At 36.8% G+C, this 16,925-nt stretch overlaps 1 protein-coding gene across 1 annotated transcript in view; it reads right to left on the reverse strand.

Moving 5' to 3' along the window:
- NAV3 (neuron navigator 3) overlaps positions 1-16,925 on the reverse strand; it is a gene marked incomplete at its 3' end in the record, with an annotated part of 387,672 nt that overhangs the window by 153,473 nt on the left and 217,274 nt on the right. The window contains exon 12 of the mRNA XM_080811183.1: positions 4,503-4,622. Coding sequence (XP_080667309.1) covers positions 4,503-4,622 — 120 coding nt within the window. The remainder of the gene's footprint in view (positions 1-4,502; positions 4,623-16,925) is intronic.

Raw genomic sequence — 16,925 nt, forward strand, 5'->3', positions numbered from 1 at the left:
ATCTTTATTTTTCTCTTTTGTTTTTACCCAAGGTGCTATTATTATGCTGTCAATGCGCTTAGGAGGTAATTATATGTTTATTTATCAAATTTATCAAATATTTATCAAATATTTGTTAATGCTAGCAGGGAAGCTAGTGTCAGGACAGTAAGAGGAGTTAATAAAAACCAAAACAACAACTATTTCCAAACTTTCGCCCCAAATTACCTTTTCAATATAGTGTAACCCAATTGTTTAAGTGTATATGAATTAGGATTGACTTCATTATAACCAGGGCCAAATGGATAAAGCCCACACATTTTAACTGTCTATTATAAATTTATTTATGAATTTCCCAAAGCGTCTCCAACATGTCTACAAGGAGCAGTCCCATTCTGTAATCTTCTTTTGGTCAGCATAATAAGGAAATGGGGATGGTATTGGATTGATATGGAAAATGAAAGAACTGTAATATCTTTGAGTAATAAAATACTTAAGATATACCACAGTTGTCCATTGAAGCATCCTCTTTTCCTTGGGGCTGTTTCAATCTGCTGGGAAGAAGATTTCAGCTGTTCTCTATTGCCCATCCCATTTTAACCAAATTTTGATTAAAGGGAAACATTATAACCTTCACTAAATTAACACAAGCAATTCAAATCCATTGTTATCCTGGCCAGCTGACAACTTTGCTCTTATGTAATGTGTTTTTAGTGATCACGCTTATAGAAAAAATGTCTATGAAATATGAAAAATTAATAAAACACTTTTTTCTTTGCTCTTAAGGTTGTTTTTTTTTAACCAGTGAACTATTATAAGACCTACATTTACTAATTTACTAAAATGAACCAAGCACTAACATTTTTCATTTTATTTAAAAGACCCCTGACTAAGGTAGCTGGGAAACTGTTAAGTACAGGAGGTTAAAGACCCAAGTCTTTGCACTATTATAACTATTAAATGAAGGTATTAGTCAAAATCAGCATTTCTTAAAATATCACAGGAACAAATTATTATAGAGAAGAAAGAGGGGAAATCAGTGATAAAAAATGTTTTAGGGAGCACTGCGGGGCGCTTGGGTGGCTCAGTGGGTTAAAGCCTCTGCCTTCGGCTTAGGTCATGGTCCCAGGGTCCTGGGATCGAGCCCCGCATCGGGCTCTCTGCTCAGCAGGGAGCCTGCTTCTACCTCCCTCTCTCTCTCTGCCTGCTTCTCTGCCTACTTGTGATCTCTGCCTGTCAAATGAATAAATAAAATCTTTAAGAAAAAAAAAAAATGTTTTAGGGAGCACTGAATTAATTTAATAGTTTTTACTTTGAAGTACAGGACTTCTTAGTATCTTTTCTGAGTAAAACTAAGCAAAGAGGTAGTACCTTAGAGCTATTCTTGCCTATCCTCTTTGGAATGGATATCAGAATTAAGAAAGCTTTATGAAACAACATCCTGTACAAGGAGGTTTTTAAATTAACAGAAGGACTTACACAACTATAATATTTAATACTATACATTTTTAAACCATCTACATCCTGAATCACTTCCTGAATATAGGATTTTAAAAGATCTTCAGACTTATCTATAATAAAAGACGAACTCCTATCTCTGCTGATAGCAGGATTTTCCCTATGGTCTTATTGGTGTTTAATATATACAAGTGATTAAAGCGGTTTTTGGATTCCTTAAATTCTACAATTCTTTCAGAAATGCAATTCTCAGAAGCTGACTCTAACAAATGGAGACAATTTATTTCAGGGGCAATGTGTCATTAATTGATCTAATTTAAAGATTAGTGTCGTGTTATTTTGATATTCTCTTTCCCTCGACGGAGCACAGCTAAAAAAAGTGAATAAAAACTTCAAAATGTCCCTTTTTTAAAATTTTAACATGTTTATGCTAAGTGTCATGGTTTCATCAACCTGGCATCTAGTTGTTTATTTTAAGATGGTGGTTTGGTAATTTCAGTATCCATAAGAATGAATCACCTGGAGAGCCTGTTGAAGATCACTGGGCCCACCCCCAGAGTTTCCCCTTCAGTAAATCCTGGATAGAGCTAATCTGTATTTCTATCAAGTTCCCAAGCAATGCTGATGCTGCTGACTTAGTTACCACACTTTAAGAACCACTGCTTTCACAGGTCTCAATTTGTTCTACATACATCTGGGCTTTCCAGCCAGTCTGAGGTTCCTCTGCCAGGCCCCAAGCTGGAACCTCATAAGAGCAAGGAGAGCTGTTTAACCCAACTATCTCCTTATAAAATAAGGCTCCTTTGTATCAATTCCTAGGTTCTGCCACCATGATCTTATTTCCTAAAGACCAATAGACTGTCCCTCTTCTTTAATATCTTCCATTGTCAACTAAGAATGTGTAGGTCCTTAGTTTCAAAGTGTAGTCCATATTGTAGATTTCTTCCCCTCGAATCACTGCTTCCTGTTTCTCCACATAACCCCTTCCCTCTCTTGGGTAATATCCTCACAGAAAGTTGGCTCTGGCCTCATTTGCCTCTCTACCCAGTTGAACTCTATTGCTAGCCATATATGAATGTATAGCTTTCAGTCATTCCTTTGTACTTTAACTCCATAAGCATTTGCTAAAGGCTCTTAATATAATGAATATGACAAAACTTCTGCATTCATGGGCTTACATTGTAATTGGGGAGATATAAGATAAACATGTAAAAAATGAGTAAGTATGAAATATTCCAGGACTGATGGGGCACGCTGAAGAAAACAATATAAAGTAATGAGTAAGAAAGTGTATGCAAATCAAATGTATCTTAGCCTCTCTGGAATCATTTCTCTGAGAAGGCAACATTCAACAATGTTGTGATAGAGGAAATAACACAGCTAATGTAGAAAAGGGCATTCCAAATGGAGGAAGCATCAGTTCAAGAGCAGAAAGAAGATCAGGCTGGTTGAAGGCATCAGGAAGGGAAAATGGCTGAAGAGATCAGGTTGGTGGTGGGGAAGCAAAATTTTTCATAATTCTTGTGTAACCAACCACCTGCTTCTCTCACACATACCTGGTCTATAGACCAGATATGTCTATCCTAGTCTCCTAGTGGAAACTGTCTTCCGGTCAGCAGGAATTAAAATATCAACAGCATGATTTAAAGAGCATTTACAGCCCCAAATCCCCTCTTCGCCTCAGCTCAATAGATGGCAGCCATGTCTATTCTCACGCCAGTAGAAATCTGCAGTTTTATTCTCTAGAGAGGTCTCTGAACTATAGGATACCCTGCACATCCCCTCGCCCTAGATCTAAGAGAGTGGTTTCCTGAACACAGGATAAGAAAAGCTACAAAACAGCCTACTTATTCTGGAGAAGACCCCAAATATTTAAAAAGTGGTGGTATTTCTGAAAATGGGTGTGAAGATAGAGATAAAAACAGAGGGACTAATTGAATATCTGTTTAAAGAGTTAAGCCCCGGGACACCTGGGTGGCTCAGTTGGTTAAGCTGCTGGCTTCGGTTCAGGTCATGATCCCAGGATCCTGGGATCGAGTCCCGCATCCGGCTCCTTGCTCAATGGGGAGCCCGCTTCTCTCTCTGCCTCTGCCTGTCACTCTGCCTGCTTGTGCTCTATGTCTCTCTGACAAATAAATAAATAAAATCTTAAAAAAAAAAAAAAAAGAGTTAAGCCCCAAATCCGCACCAAAATATATCAACATAATTTGAGTGAGGAGAAACTGATAACTAATATCAGATTTCAAACCTTCTGAGTTGGGTATGTTAAAATGTGCAATGAATTGTTCACAGTTTCTACTTCAGAATGTATATACATTAAATCACAACCTTTTGTCCTCTTCCTCAGTGCTGACTTTAGTAAAGAACCACTCTAGGTACTGATATGTCATAGTTTTAGAAATGGCAATACCTTCCTGATGAATAAAGTCAAAATTCTGAGTGAAGAGAGGGCAAAATCAGGTCAGAAATCTTATAATACTGTTTTCCAAGAACAATATTTTCTAACAGCAGTGATTCTGATCAAATTGACAAAACAACTTTGAGCAAAGTAACTAGCACACGCATGCACGTGTGCATACACACACACACACACACAGCTTTAAACATTCTGAAACAATTACAAAACAGAAATTAGCCTAAGGCAAGAGTTCTATGCTTTCAATAAACTCCTCAAGAAAAGCATCAAGTTTATTGTACCTGATAATTTGAATTGTTTTAATCTTTATATCATTAGCCTCCAGGAAAATCTGAGAATATCCAAACCTAAACAAACTTATCAGCCAGGGTTCTTTTCAAGGAAGGAACATAAGTCTATGTGTATCATTTTGCTTTTACAGATATTAAAATTTGCTGCCACGTAACTGTAAGTTGTTAAATATTCTCACCAGTGCAGTATATAGAGCTAAACAAGTCTTGTAAGAAAAACCAGCTTAGTTTTAAAAATATTTCAAAACAATTATTATATTGAAATAAAAAGTCTTTTAACTTATACTGTCAAACCCTAGGATCTCATTTATGAAATTGCTTTATGCTCTTCTCACCATCGTCAATGATGATAGCATTACCTGTCCGCATCCACTGTCACATCATGGACTCCTCTCTGGATGACCTCTCTGGAAGTAGTTGTGTCTGGTATTCTATTCAGACTTCTAGTATACAGGTTGAGCCCTCCATCTGTCATGTACCTGAAAATAAATGTGTAATTAATCAACATAAAATTAAATTATCTCATCTGTGTAATTTAACAGTGTTCACAATTTTCAATAATTATGCAACTGTGCTTTATTACAGTTTTTTTCTATAGAAACATTTTACTCAACAGGAAGAATTTGAGTATTTTTCAAGTTTATTAGGAAATCAATCTTCTTTACTACAACAACTAACTAGCCTACTAGTCTATTCATTTTTTTCCCCTTTTGTTAAAATTTTGGACAGGCTTGAAGATAATTTAACTCTTAGAAAAATAAGAGCAAGATCATTTCATTTTATAAGTATCATTTTTGAAGCAATGAAGGTCACAGGAGTAATGGAATATTCCTAAACCTAAAACTAGATTATGTTATTTGATAAGTAAAATGTATCTTACCAATTGACCACAAGGATAAAATACTAGTCAAGATGCATTAAATGTTTGTCAGAAACTGTTCTAAATAGTTTAATAATATGTTTAATATTATTAATATTAAATAGTTTAATAATAACATTATCACCACATTAGAGAAAGAAAATAAGTAAGCACAAAAGGGTTAAGTAACATTTTACTCAACCAGTCATGGCAGAACTAAGAAATAAATCTAGAAAGTTGGCTCCAGAATGATTTTAACCACCATGCATTACTATCTGAAGTGAAGAGTCACACTGTCTGACCCATTTCCTGTCTTTGAGAGCTACTTCCAGGACATCAAGGGACAACCATCATTGCACAGGGATGGTAGACCAAATACTACCGGCAATCCTGCTTCCACGGCTGTGGACTAGGGAACATTGTTTAATCTCCTACCCCATGCTGGGCTAATCAGATTTTTCTTTCTCAAGAACTAGGATTAAAAGACAGCTCCTCAGGCTTTCTGTGTGAATACAGTTGATGATAATGAACACCCAGGAGATGTATTTATCTCCAGCAGACATAAGGAGCTACAGAGAAAGCTGGTCAGCAAAGTAATAACAATGACCCAGGTGCACAAAAGGAAGCAGAGACACTTGGCCACGTGGTTTCAACTTCACAACTCGTCCTTGGGTTCTAAGAGGTACTCTTGCTTCTGTATAATCATGACCGTAATTTGTTTAAGCAAATTTAAGTTGATTTCAATTTTTGTGATAAAAAATGTTTAATCATGACCATATTGAAGACTGACCAAATAGTTAAAGCTAGGATTATGAAACTGGCTAATTACTTACATGATCAATAAATTCTGTCCTTACTAGTTGAAGGAACTTGAACAAGTTTGTTAAACTGTGCCTTAATTTCTTCCTCTGAAAATGGGAAGAATAAAATCTGCAGGTAGATTTTATGATAAAGGAAAAATACAAGAAGATCTTAATACGAGAACCTTATAAAAAGTAGCTATTTGTTATTCACAAAGTCTCTTCCACATATTTTGAAAAGGAAATAAATGAATTTTATATACAAAACCTAGGTCATACTGCATTATCCTTATAAGGGATCCTATGTGGTAAGTTTTCTTGATCCCTAAAGAATTCAATCCCACCAAACCGGAAAAAATAAAGGAGGGCTTTTGCTCCAAAATGTATTAAACACTGATACACTCTTTTAAATAAGAAATACTAGATACAATTTCACTTTTTTTTTTATAACTAATTCATGATTAGGAGCATCAGTTAAATTAAAAGAGTGAAGGGATATTTGTGCTTCATGAGTTTTCATTTGTCAGCTGTCCCATCTTGGTGTTGTATTTCAGGGTTTATTCTTACTTTCAATTTCTTATCATATTTCCCACACAGTACTTGACAAATATCTAAATGTTTTTATAGCCTTGTAAGGTAGAGTTTGTGGAATTCCTGATAAAGTAAAAGTGTTTAGTGGCAAATGTTTTTCTCAATCACTTTCCTTTTGAAATTGTGTTTCAAAAGGTTGAGGGTAGTTGATGTTTCTCCAGATAAGTGAGCTACTCCCTTTGGCCTTTTTAAAAAAACTACCAACATACTTGGGCGCCTGGCTGGCTAAGTTGGTTAATCAACTGTCTTCGGCTCAGGTCATGATCTCAGAGTCCCAGGATCGAGTCCCCCATTGGGCTCCCAACTCCATAGGGAGTCTGCTTCTCCTTCTGATCTTCTCAGCTCTCATGCTCTCTGTCACTCTCTCCCTCTCAAATAAACAAAAAAAAATCTTAAAAAAAAATAAAAACTACCAACATGCTTAATCTTAAACTTAACCTTGGAGGAAGTTGTAACAATGTGAACATGCTATGTTTCATGTATGTCTCATTGGTCTGTCTTCTTCATCTGTGCATCTCTGAAACTGTTTAACAAAGGTTTTGCATATAACTGGGGATCAACAAATATATTATGTTTGTTCAGTTGGATTCAAAAGGCTTCCATATTATAAAAAGAAAGCATCATAGCTGATTTCAGTAACTTTACCCATAATGGTGATGCATGAAAATAAGAAATAAGATGACAGATCACTTCTATTAGAAATATAACCTTTCAATTTTCCATATTTACAGAAGAGTAAGTTCTATAGACAAAGATTAACTGTTTTTGAAAACTAATTTTCCAAAGGGGAAAAAAAAAACATATGTTTAAAACCTCAATAAATTAAGAGAAAACCTATTTTTTGGGGAAACATTTCAAAGGATAGTCATTTTTCTTGGGCCCTTTAATTTTCCAGTTACTATCAAGTAGGTTTATAAGAGGTATTAATTGAATCAAAAAATACTCAGTTATATGAGGTGCCTGGGTGGCTCAGTGGGTTAAGCCTCTCCTGTCTGCTTGGGTCATGATCTCAGGGTCCTGGGATCGAGCCCCGCATCAGGCTCTCTGCTCAGCAGGGAGCCTGCTTCCTTCTCTCTCTCTCTGCCTTCCCCCTCCCTCTCTCTGCCTGCCTCTCTGCCTACTTGTGATCTCTGTCTGTCAAATAAATAAAATCTTTTAAAAAAGTACTCCGTTATAATTCCTCCGTTTACACAGACATACTCTCATTTGAGTGTTGGTAGGGCATTTTCATAACAGAACCATGACTTTGTTACTTAAAAAACAATAACAGTATGGAGGTTCCACAAGAAGTTAAAAATAGGGCTACCATATAATCCAGCAATTGCACTATGAGAGATTTACGCCAAAGATACAAATACTATTATCCAAAGAGGCACCTGCACCCCAATATTTATAGCAGCAATGTCCACAATAGCCAAACTATGGAAAGAGCCCAGATGTCCATCGATGGATGAATGGATAAAGAAGATGTGGTATTTATACAATGGAGTATTACTCAGCTATCAAAAAGGATGAACTCTTATACACTGACTTGGATGGAACTGGAGGATATTATGCTGAGTGAAATAAGTCAATCAGAGAAAGACAATTATCCACAATATACGTGTAATATAAGAAACAGAGCAGAGTATCATAGGGCAAAGGAAGGAAAACTGAATGGGAGGAAATCAGAGAGGGAAACAAATCATGAGAGACCCTTAACCATAGGGGAAAAAAAAAAAAAACCTGAAGGTTGCTGGATGGGAGGTGGATGGGGAATGGGATAACGGGGTGATGGGCATTAAGGAGGGCATGTGATGTGACAGGCACTGGGGGTTAAATGCAACAGATGAGTAACTGAACTGTACAACTGAAACTAATGATGTACTACTTTATGTTGGCTAATTGAATTTAAATTAAAAAAAAAAAACAACACATCCAGGCATCACACAAGTAAGATATATTCCTGATTTGAATTTTTTCTTGGTAATCCTTCCTTCTTTCATTCTTTCTGAAGGATTTAAAAATCTGTAAGAACATGAACTTTATAGCTCCTTTAGAAATATTATACTACGGTCTGGGAGCTATCAATGTTAGGGGGTCATTTTGAAAGAATAATGTAAAATTTAAAAAATGATTTCCTAACAATGTTATACCTAAACTTCAAAACTGTCAGCCAAGATGAGTTTAAGAAGAGATAATAGACACAGGGAAGATTGGTACAAAAAGTTGGAACAAAACTTGTGAGGGTTACTGACAAAAAAATGAATTACCTCTAACTATGAAAGTCAGAATAATTTTAGCCATGTTCAAATTCAGTAAGTTGTAAAAGAATTCACATAAAAAAAAAACAGTCTCACAAAGCATTTCCTAATTCTTTGTCACTTCTACTGACTGCCTGCTTCTTTTTGTGTCGGCAAATTTGCATACTCATGGCATTTACTTTAGGTGTCTATTATCCAAATTAATATTTCTAGACCATATCATTCCACCTTGCTCTAAAATAAGGTATTAAACTTTCCAATGCATAGATAGGTGGCTTTCTCATAAGCACCTCAAATATAGAAGAAACTGACCATATATTAACTTCACCACTAAAACTCATGTTCCTTTTGTGCATGCTATGATGGCTAAAGGGAAAGACACCATCTATCCAGTCAATAACCTAGATATATCACTCCTTCTTGTCACTCACTGCCCACCGCTATTATAAGATGGAGTCTGTTCAAATCTGTGAATCTGCATAATTATGTTCTAATTATGTCTGGAATTCACTGAAATATGATTTGTAAAACTTATTTTTTATATTGTTCAATCCTACTTTCTCAATGAACAGAAATACATACAACTCTACCATCAGAGTAATTCCATACTTTCTGAAAAAAAAAAAAAAAAAAAACACCTTTTGGGGAAATATATATTTTTGTAGGTGTATAACATATAAAAGTACATATCAAATAATAATAAAAATACTGACTTTCATGCACCTGCTACCTGGCTTCAGAAATAAAACATATGCAGTTTCTTCAATGTCCATATAGGTTCTTCCCACTCACATCCCCAAAACTCCCTTCTGGAGGTATCCACTGTCCTGGATTTCATTAGCTTTCCCTTACTTTCATTCATGGTTTTGCCACATGGACATGTATTCCTAAAAATATATTGTTTAGCATCTCCTGGATTTGAACTTTATACAAATTGAGTCACACTATGCATAATCTTTTGTAACTTCTTTCCTTCACCCAAAATTAATTTTTGCAATTATCTATCTTCATGTGTATCATTGCATTATTCATTTTATAGTTTTATTATTCTGTTTTACAAATGTACTGGTTGATTAACCCATTTGACTATTACAGACATTTGAGTTGTTTTTAGTCTTTGTGCTGCCATGAACACTTGCGTACCAACAATTTCTTGTGCTCCCAAGCAAGAACTTAACTAAGATCTAGATCTAGAAAGGAAATCACTGGGTCATAAGAGACATATACCTATATTTAACCTTACTAGTCACTGCTAAACAGTTTTCAAAAGAGTTTCAGAATAAACACCTACTTGTCTATAGGTGAGAAGTCTCATTTTGGTTTGGTTTACAAATTCCAGATTACCAAGCAGGATGATCATATTTTCACTTTGTTATAAGCCATTTATGTTTTATCTGTGTTGGCTAATGGAATTTAAATTTTAAAAAATGCTGATTTTATTAGAAAGACTCCATTTCAAAATTTTCAAGCAGACTGCATGTGCAATCTGGAATCGTGTCACCAGCTGTAATGCTTTCTAAGTGATATAAATATATATAACCAAGTAAATACAATAACCCATCAAAAAAAGGTCTGTTTTTATCTTTTGCTCATTTTTAAAATAGTCTTAAGTTTTTAAAATTTTAATTCCAATCTAGTTAACATGTAGTGTGTTACACTAGTTTCAGGTGTACAATACAGTGATTCAATACTTCTATACATTACTCCGTGCTCATCATGATAAATGTACTCTTTTTTCTTTTATCCATTTGTCCCATCCCCCTGCCCACCGCCCCCCTGGCAACCATCAATTCTCTATGGTTAATAGTCTGTTTCTTGATCTGTTTCTCTCTCTCTCTCGTCTTTCCTTTGTTCATTTGTTTTGTTTCTTAAATTCCACATATGAGTGAAATCCTATGGTATTTGCCTTTCTCTGGTTTACTTACTTTCTCTTGCTCATTTTTCTATTGGATTCAATGCTATGTTCTGTCTTCCTTTTTTCTTTCCTCATTGATACTAATCCTTTATTAGTTACATGTGTTGCATGTATTTGTGGCTTCTATAGGGTTTTATCTTGACACTTTTCTCCAGCTTATTTTTATGTGAAATTCATTTTTCTGAATAAAAAGAAACAATGCAGATACCTTTCCAACTTGACACAGTAACTGCCTCTGTTGTTTTTGTATAGTGTTTTTAAAAAGCAGTCATTAGCTTTTTGAGATTTTTGGATTCTGTTTCCATCTCTCACTTTCTTCCAGACTATCACATTCACCTTCATTGCCAATTTTTTTTTTTTTCCCAATTTGCTTCTGCTCCCAGAAGGTGTCTCTTAGTGTGGGGTCCTGTCCTGAAAGGGGGTTGTCGTTGGGCACCTGAATGAACTAGTTCATAGGAACTAGACTGTTCTATTCTGTTCAGACATGACCTTCTGCCTTTATTCTCCCTGGCTGGTCAAGGGGTCCAAAGCCCTCCCAGCTTCAGCTGCCAACTTCAAATGCTTTGTGTGTTTTCTAGTCAGTTTCCTGGCTATTTTGGGTTCTTCTGTTCTCCCTGTTACCAGATGCCCCAGTGCCTACCTCTATTTCCTCTGAAACAGAAAGTGATACCATCCTTTGGCTCTTGGATGTCTGTCCTCAGCTGTTTATACTTGGGGGCTGAGATGATACTTTGTCATCAGCTTTTATGTGTGAACAATGATTGTGATTTTTTTGGTTTTGCTGGCTATTTGCTTTTTCTGTTTTCATGGGGATTTGGGAAGATCGAAAACCTAGGCTTGTACCATAACTTTTAGAATTCTGTGTTTTTACAGTCAAATTTCATGTCAGCCACTATATGTTACAATTCACTTTCTTTTTTTAAAAAAAAATTTTACTTATTTGACAGAGAGAGAGACAGCCAGAGAGGGAACACAAGCAAGGGGAGTGGGAGAGGGAGAAGCAGGCTTCGGAGCTCGATCCCAGAACCCTGGGACCATGACCTTAAGCCGAAGGCAAATGCTTAATGACTGAGCCACCCAGGCACCCCACAATTAGCTATTTTTTAATGACATGAACACACAGGCTTTTTTTTTAACCCTCAAAGGCACAACCATTCGGCATCTTCTTTTTGATGAACACAGATAATATTAACTACTGTCCCCTAGATCATACATGCTAGCTTAAAAAAAAAAAAAAACTATACTAATAATGAATGATGGCTGTGAAGCTCTGTTCTTTTGTAAAAAAATAACTTCTAGGAGAGAAATGTGTACATGTAGACATGTCGACAATCTCACAGGGTCAGCATGTCACGATGGTTGAGAGTACAGACTGGAGTCAGAATGCTGGGTTCAAGTCTAGCACTGCCTGTTTTAAGAAATTTTGAATTCCCAGAAACTGGTTCATTTTCTGAGTTCCAGCTACTAAAGTCACTTAAACTATTCATGCTTCCACTGCTTCATTGGTAAAATGGAGATAATAATGATATATTTACCTCTTACAGTTACGGTGAGACATAAATGAGTCAACAAATGTCAAAGGCACAGAATGCTGTCTAGCACAGAGTAAGTGCCATGTCCGGGTTGGCTTGTACTATCAGCTATCTTTCCAATAGGACCACCACCTCCACCAAACATAACTCTCCCATCTTGAATATGAAAGGAGTAGAAGCACTACAATTAGGAGTCCATGGTTTGTCACATATATTCTTTCACCCCAACACTTTAACCTGCTCTTCCCAATGGTACACATGCTTCACACCCTCAAGTTTACTAAGGGTGAGTGGAGGGAGTATCAAGGGAGAAGAAAGATAAAAGTATTCACCTTCCTTTGTAAAAAGGTCACTTCCCAGAATTAAATTACTTTGTGTTTGGGCCATATGACTTAAAGTAGAATTTTAGGTTATGTTCTGACTCAACTATTTATACTGTGACACCTGCAGATCACATCAGTTGCCACCCAATTAAAAAACGTAACTTTCTCCCCAATTTTCCAGCACGTTCCTTTTTTATTTCATAAATGGAGGTGTTTTCAGAGACTCATTATAAGTAAGAGGCCTTCTTCTGACTAAATCCTAATTACTGGCAGATTCACATTCCCAAGTGTTTAAAGTAATTTCAGAAAGAGAAGAAAAAGATAAGTCTTTACATGCTTCAGGAAATTCTGAGTTCTCAGAATGCCGATTAACTAGTTTTCTGAGTTCTGTCTAAGGTACATGAAAAAATGAAACTCCATTCCCATTCACTTCATGACATTCCTTGTGGTTACATGAGGAAAAAAATCTTAAACACCTTCATTCATTACTGTGTCTTTTGAGCTCTTTGTCCCTTTAATCGCTGAAACACACTTATAAAAATTGGGAACAGAAAATTAACTTTGTGACTCAATTTTTTCATGAACTGTAGCACAGACATTTCAATGCCCTTTTTTCTCACTTAAAACATCATCAAATTAAAATTCCCCCTGGGATATCTCTAGCCCTCTCATCTTCCCTCCTTTTAATTCTGGGCTGAGGCATCGAGCTACATCCTATAGATGTCAATAATTTTCTGTGTAAACTGGTGAGCAATGAAGCACAACACACCATGGGGTATTCTCCACACAACACTCCTAAGCACGATGAGTTACGATGACCAGCCGTATCATCTGCTGACCCTGCCTACTCACCTCTCACCCAGGGGACAGAACTCCAGGTCATTCTTTAAATTTCAGTGTTCTGGATTCCGCCACAGGAAAGAGAAAATGTCTAATGCTCAACAGGTCACCATCACCAGGGGAAGCTTTCATATAGGATTTGTGGGTTTTTTAGTTTTTCTTTAAATATACTGAATAGGGATGACACCATAAAACACGTGGACCAATGATGTACATTTAAATAGGCTCATTCTATCCAAGACTTTATTTGAAAGACTGATAGGGAACAAAAGTGAACAGAAGTCTGAACTGGGTTTCCACTGAAGCAGGAAACAAGTAGGAAGGACAATGGACATAACTTTTTTTTTTTTTTTTCCTTCTTCTTTCTCATGAGTGAATTCAGCAGAAACTACCCAGCTCTCATCAAACAACTTCCTCTTCCTTCTGGGCATAAAGCTGCACCATATCTACTGGCCTTCCTTCTAATTAGATGTGGCCATTCAGCTGCTTTGAATAAGGGAATGTGTGTAGAAGTTATCTGCACCACTTGTAAGCCTGGTACATATGAAATACTCTCACACCAAGATTCTTCTTCTCTTTTGCCCCCTACGTATTGAATACCAATGCTCAGGGTGATCCTGGAAAGCCGGTGGGATGGTAACAGAATTATTCACTTCAATCTTGTTCTCTGAGAGACTATATGGTGGACATTCCCAACTGAAGGACAGAAATACCAGTGAGGGTTTTTTTTGAAGGAGAAATCAACTCTGGGTTAAGTTACAAGATTTTGAGATTTCTTGCTTACAGAAGTAACTGTTAACTAATACAGCGGGAATCCTGGAAAATACAAAATGCTTCTGAGTATAGGTATGCCTGTAATATATATTATTATGTATAGAACTCAGCTGTTTTAAAAACTGCCTTAAGAAAAAACTACTAATCTAAGAATGTATACACACATACTTACTTACAAACGTGTATATATTAGTTACACATTCACTGAACAAATGAGCACCTATGAAAATATAAAAAACACTAGCATGGGAGTCATGTGGTATTTTGCCTATATTGCACACTCCTGCACACACAGCCCCAAAATGCTGCCTGGCATACAGGGTGAACTCAGAAATATATTCTGGATACACACTTCAGCTCAGGATCCTTCTCTCTATTCTTTTCCCAGAAGTCCACACACCTCCCACAATTTCCATTATCTTCTTCTATAGGAGACCACACTTGTCATCATATCTCTACCCTGAAAACTACTGCTTTTCCAACTTATACCACAATGTCATCAACTCTATGTTTCTAACTCTACACTCATCATCTCCCTTCTGCTTTCTCAAAAAAGAAAAAAAAAAGCCTCTTTTTCTGCCTATTTTCTCTAAAGCTATAATTTCCCATTTCTGGTGCTTACAAAATGGGCATCTTATCTGAATTCACTGCCTCTCTTAAGCCCTTATGAGTAGCCTATCACTTTTTCTGAATTTCTCCTCTGTGCTTTCTCCCATATAAGCTTTTCCGCTCCTTTCATCCCCATCAGGGCTACTCCTATATTTCTGGCCTACAGACCTTGGCCTCAAGTTCTGCAGTAGTGTCTGAAATCTACCATCAGAGCTTCTCCTCTGAATACATTTTGCAGATTTCCCCTGAGGGGCACTTTCAGAAATCATCTTCATGACCTATTCTGGGTGGCTACTAAATAATCTTAAGAAACCGTGATTTCCACTGCTTAGAGTACACAGTTTAAATTTCTAAGCATAATGTTATTGAGGCCTGTCACAATAGACCCTCTCTCTCAAAATTAAATATTCAGATTCCATGAATCTCGATTAAAGGAAAGGTCAGTGAATGTCCTCTAATCCAACTGTCCCTCTGATTCTAAAAACTATATTTTGGTCAAGTTCACTGAATGACATTCTTTCTACAATATTTCTCCTTTTCTTACAGATATTCTCTTAATACATTTCCCTCCTCTATAGCTATTTAAATGAAACTATTTCCTTTTCTTATCCCCTCCTTTCTATCTCATGCCTGGATTTAATACTTTCTCTTTCTTCTGAACTTTTAGCTAAGTTTTTATCTGTACAAAACTTTTGAAATTACTCACACATTGCATTGTCAATGTCCATTGATTTCTGATTTAAATTGCTCCCAAGATATGCATGTTTTCTCTCCCCAGATAAGCATTTTCTGTGTATATAAATAAATAGTCAATCTTCATTATTCACAAACTCCATATTCACAAATTTGCTTACTTGCTAAAATTTGTAAATCAATAACTGCAACACTTCCATGATCATTCACAGACAGGCGCAGAGCAGCAATTTGAGTTGCCCGTGAGGACATTCCCAGCTGAGGTCAAATAAATAAGGTGACATTCTCCCCTCCTGATTCAGCTCCCTTACTGTCAATGTCTCCTTTTTACAGGCTTCTTTAGAGCCACATTTCCTGCATTTTTGTGCTCCCTGTTGGAGATTCTGCTGCTTAAAATGCCCCCTCAAGTGTAGTCTTGAGGTATTCTTGTGTCCCTAAGTGTAGGAAGGCTGTGGTGTGTCTTGTGGAAAACTATGTTAGATAAACTTCATTTAGACATGAATTACAGTGCTGTGAAGGCATGAGCTCAATGTTAATGAGTCTACAATACGTATTAATTCACAAATAAGGTGGCTTTAAACTGAAATACACATAAAAAAAAATTATATTCTGATGAGTTGATAAAAATGTTGTGACCCAAAGCTCACAGGAACTATGTCTGTATCTCCCCTAGGAGCAATGGTTCAATATTCACTAATTCAGTGTATGTGGTGACTACTGCAAATAAGGAGACTGACTGCCTCTGTGTGTGTGTGTCTGTCTGTCTGTGTGTATATTCTATGTATATGTATATATGTGTGTGTATAAATATGCTATATTTGTGTATATAATTAAATCTTTATTCAGGGGGATGGAAGAGGGGGTCTCCCTGCAGTTCACCTGCTTGCTGTGCCCCGGCTCAGAGAGCTGTCATCAAACCGTGCTGCAATTCATGGTTTATGGCAACACCAAGGTGAGAGCCCACTCCTAAGCTAACTGATTGCAGCCAGCTCCCTCGCTCCAGTGCCTGGGAACTCTGATGCAGTCAGGCACCCCTATCTTCCTGTGGCCCCAAGAATCCTGAAACCACAGTGTCCCACCTAGCATTCCACCCCACTTTGCCACCTGACTCATGAACAATTACTCAGCAAATTCAAATCAAAACCACAATGAGATACCACCTCACACCAAATGGCTAAAATTAACAAGTCAGGAAACAACAGGTGTTGGCGAAGATTCAGAGAAAGGGAAACCCTCATACCCTGTTGGTGGGGATGCAAGCTAGTGTAGCCACTCTGGAAAACAGTATGGAGGTTCCTCAAAACATTGAAAATAGAGCTACCCTAAGACCCAGCAATTGCACTACTAGGTATTTACCCCAAAGATGCAAATGTAGTGATCCAAAGAGGAATCTGCATCCCAATGTTTATAGAAGCAATGTCTACAACAGCTAAACCATGGAAAGAGCCCAGAAGTCCATCAACAGATGAATGGATAAAGAAGATATGGTTATATATACAGTGGAATACTATGCAGCCATCAAAACAAATGAAATCTTGCCATTTGTAACTACGTGGATGGAACTAGAGGGCATTACGCTGAGCGAAATAAGTCAATCAGAGAA

This window comes from Martes martes (assembly GCF_963455335.1).
Source record: "Martes martes genome assembly, chromosome: 8".
Lineage (NCBI taxonomy): Eukaryota > Metazoa > Chordata > Mammalia > Carnivora > Mustelidae > Martes > Martes martes.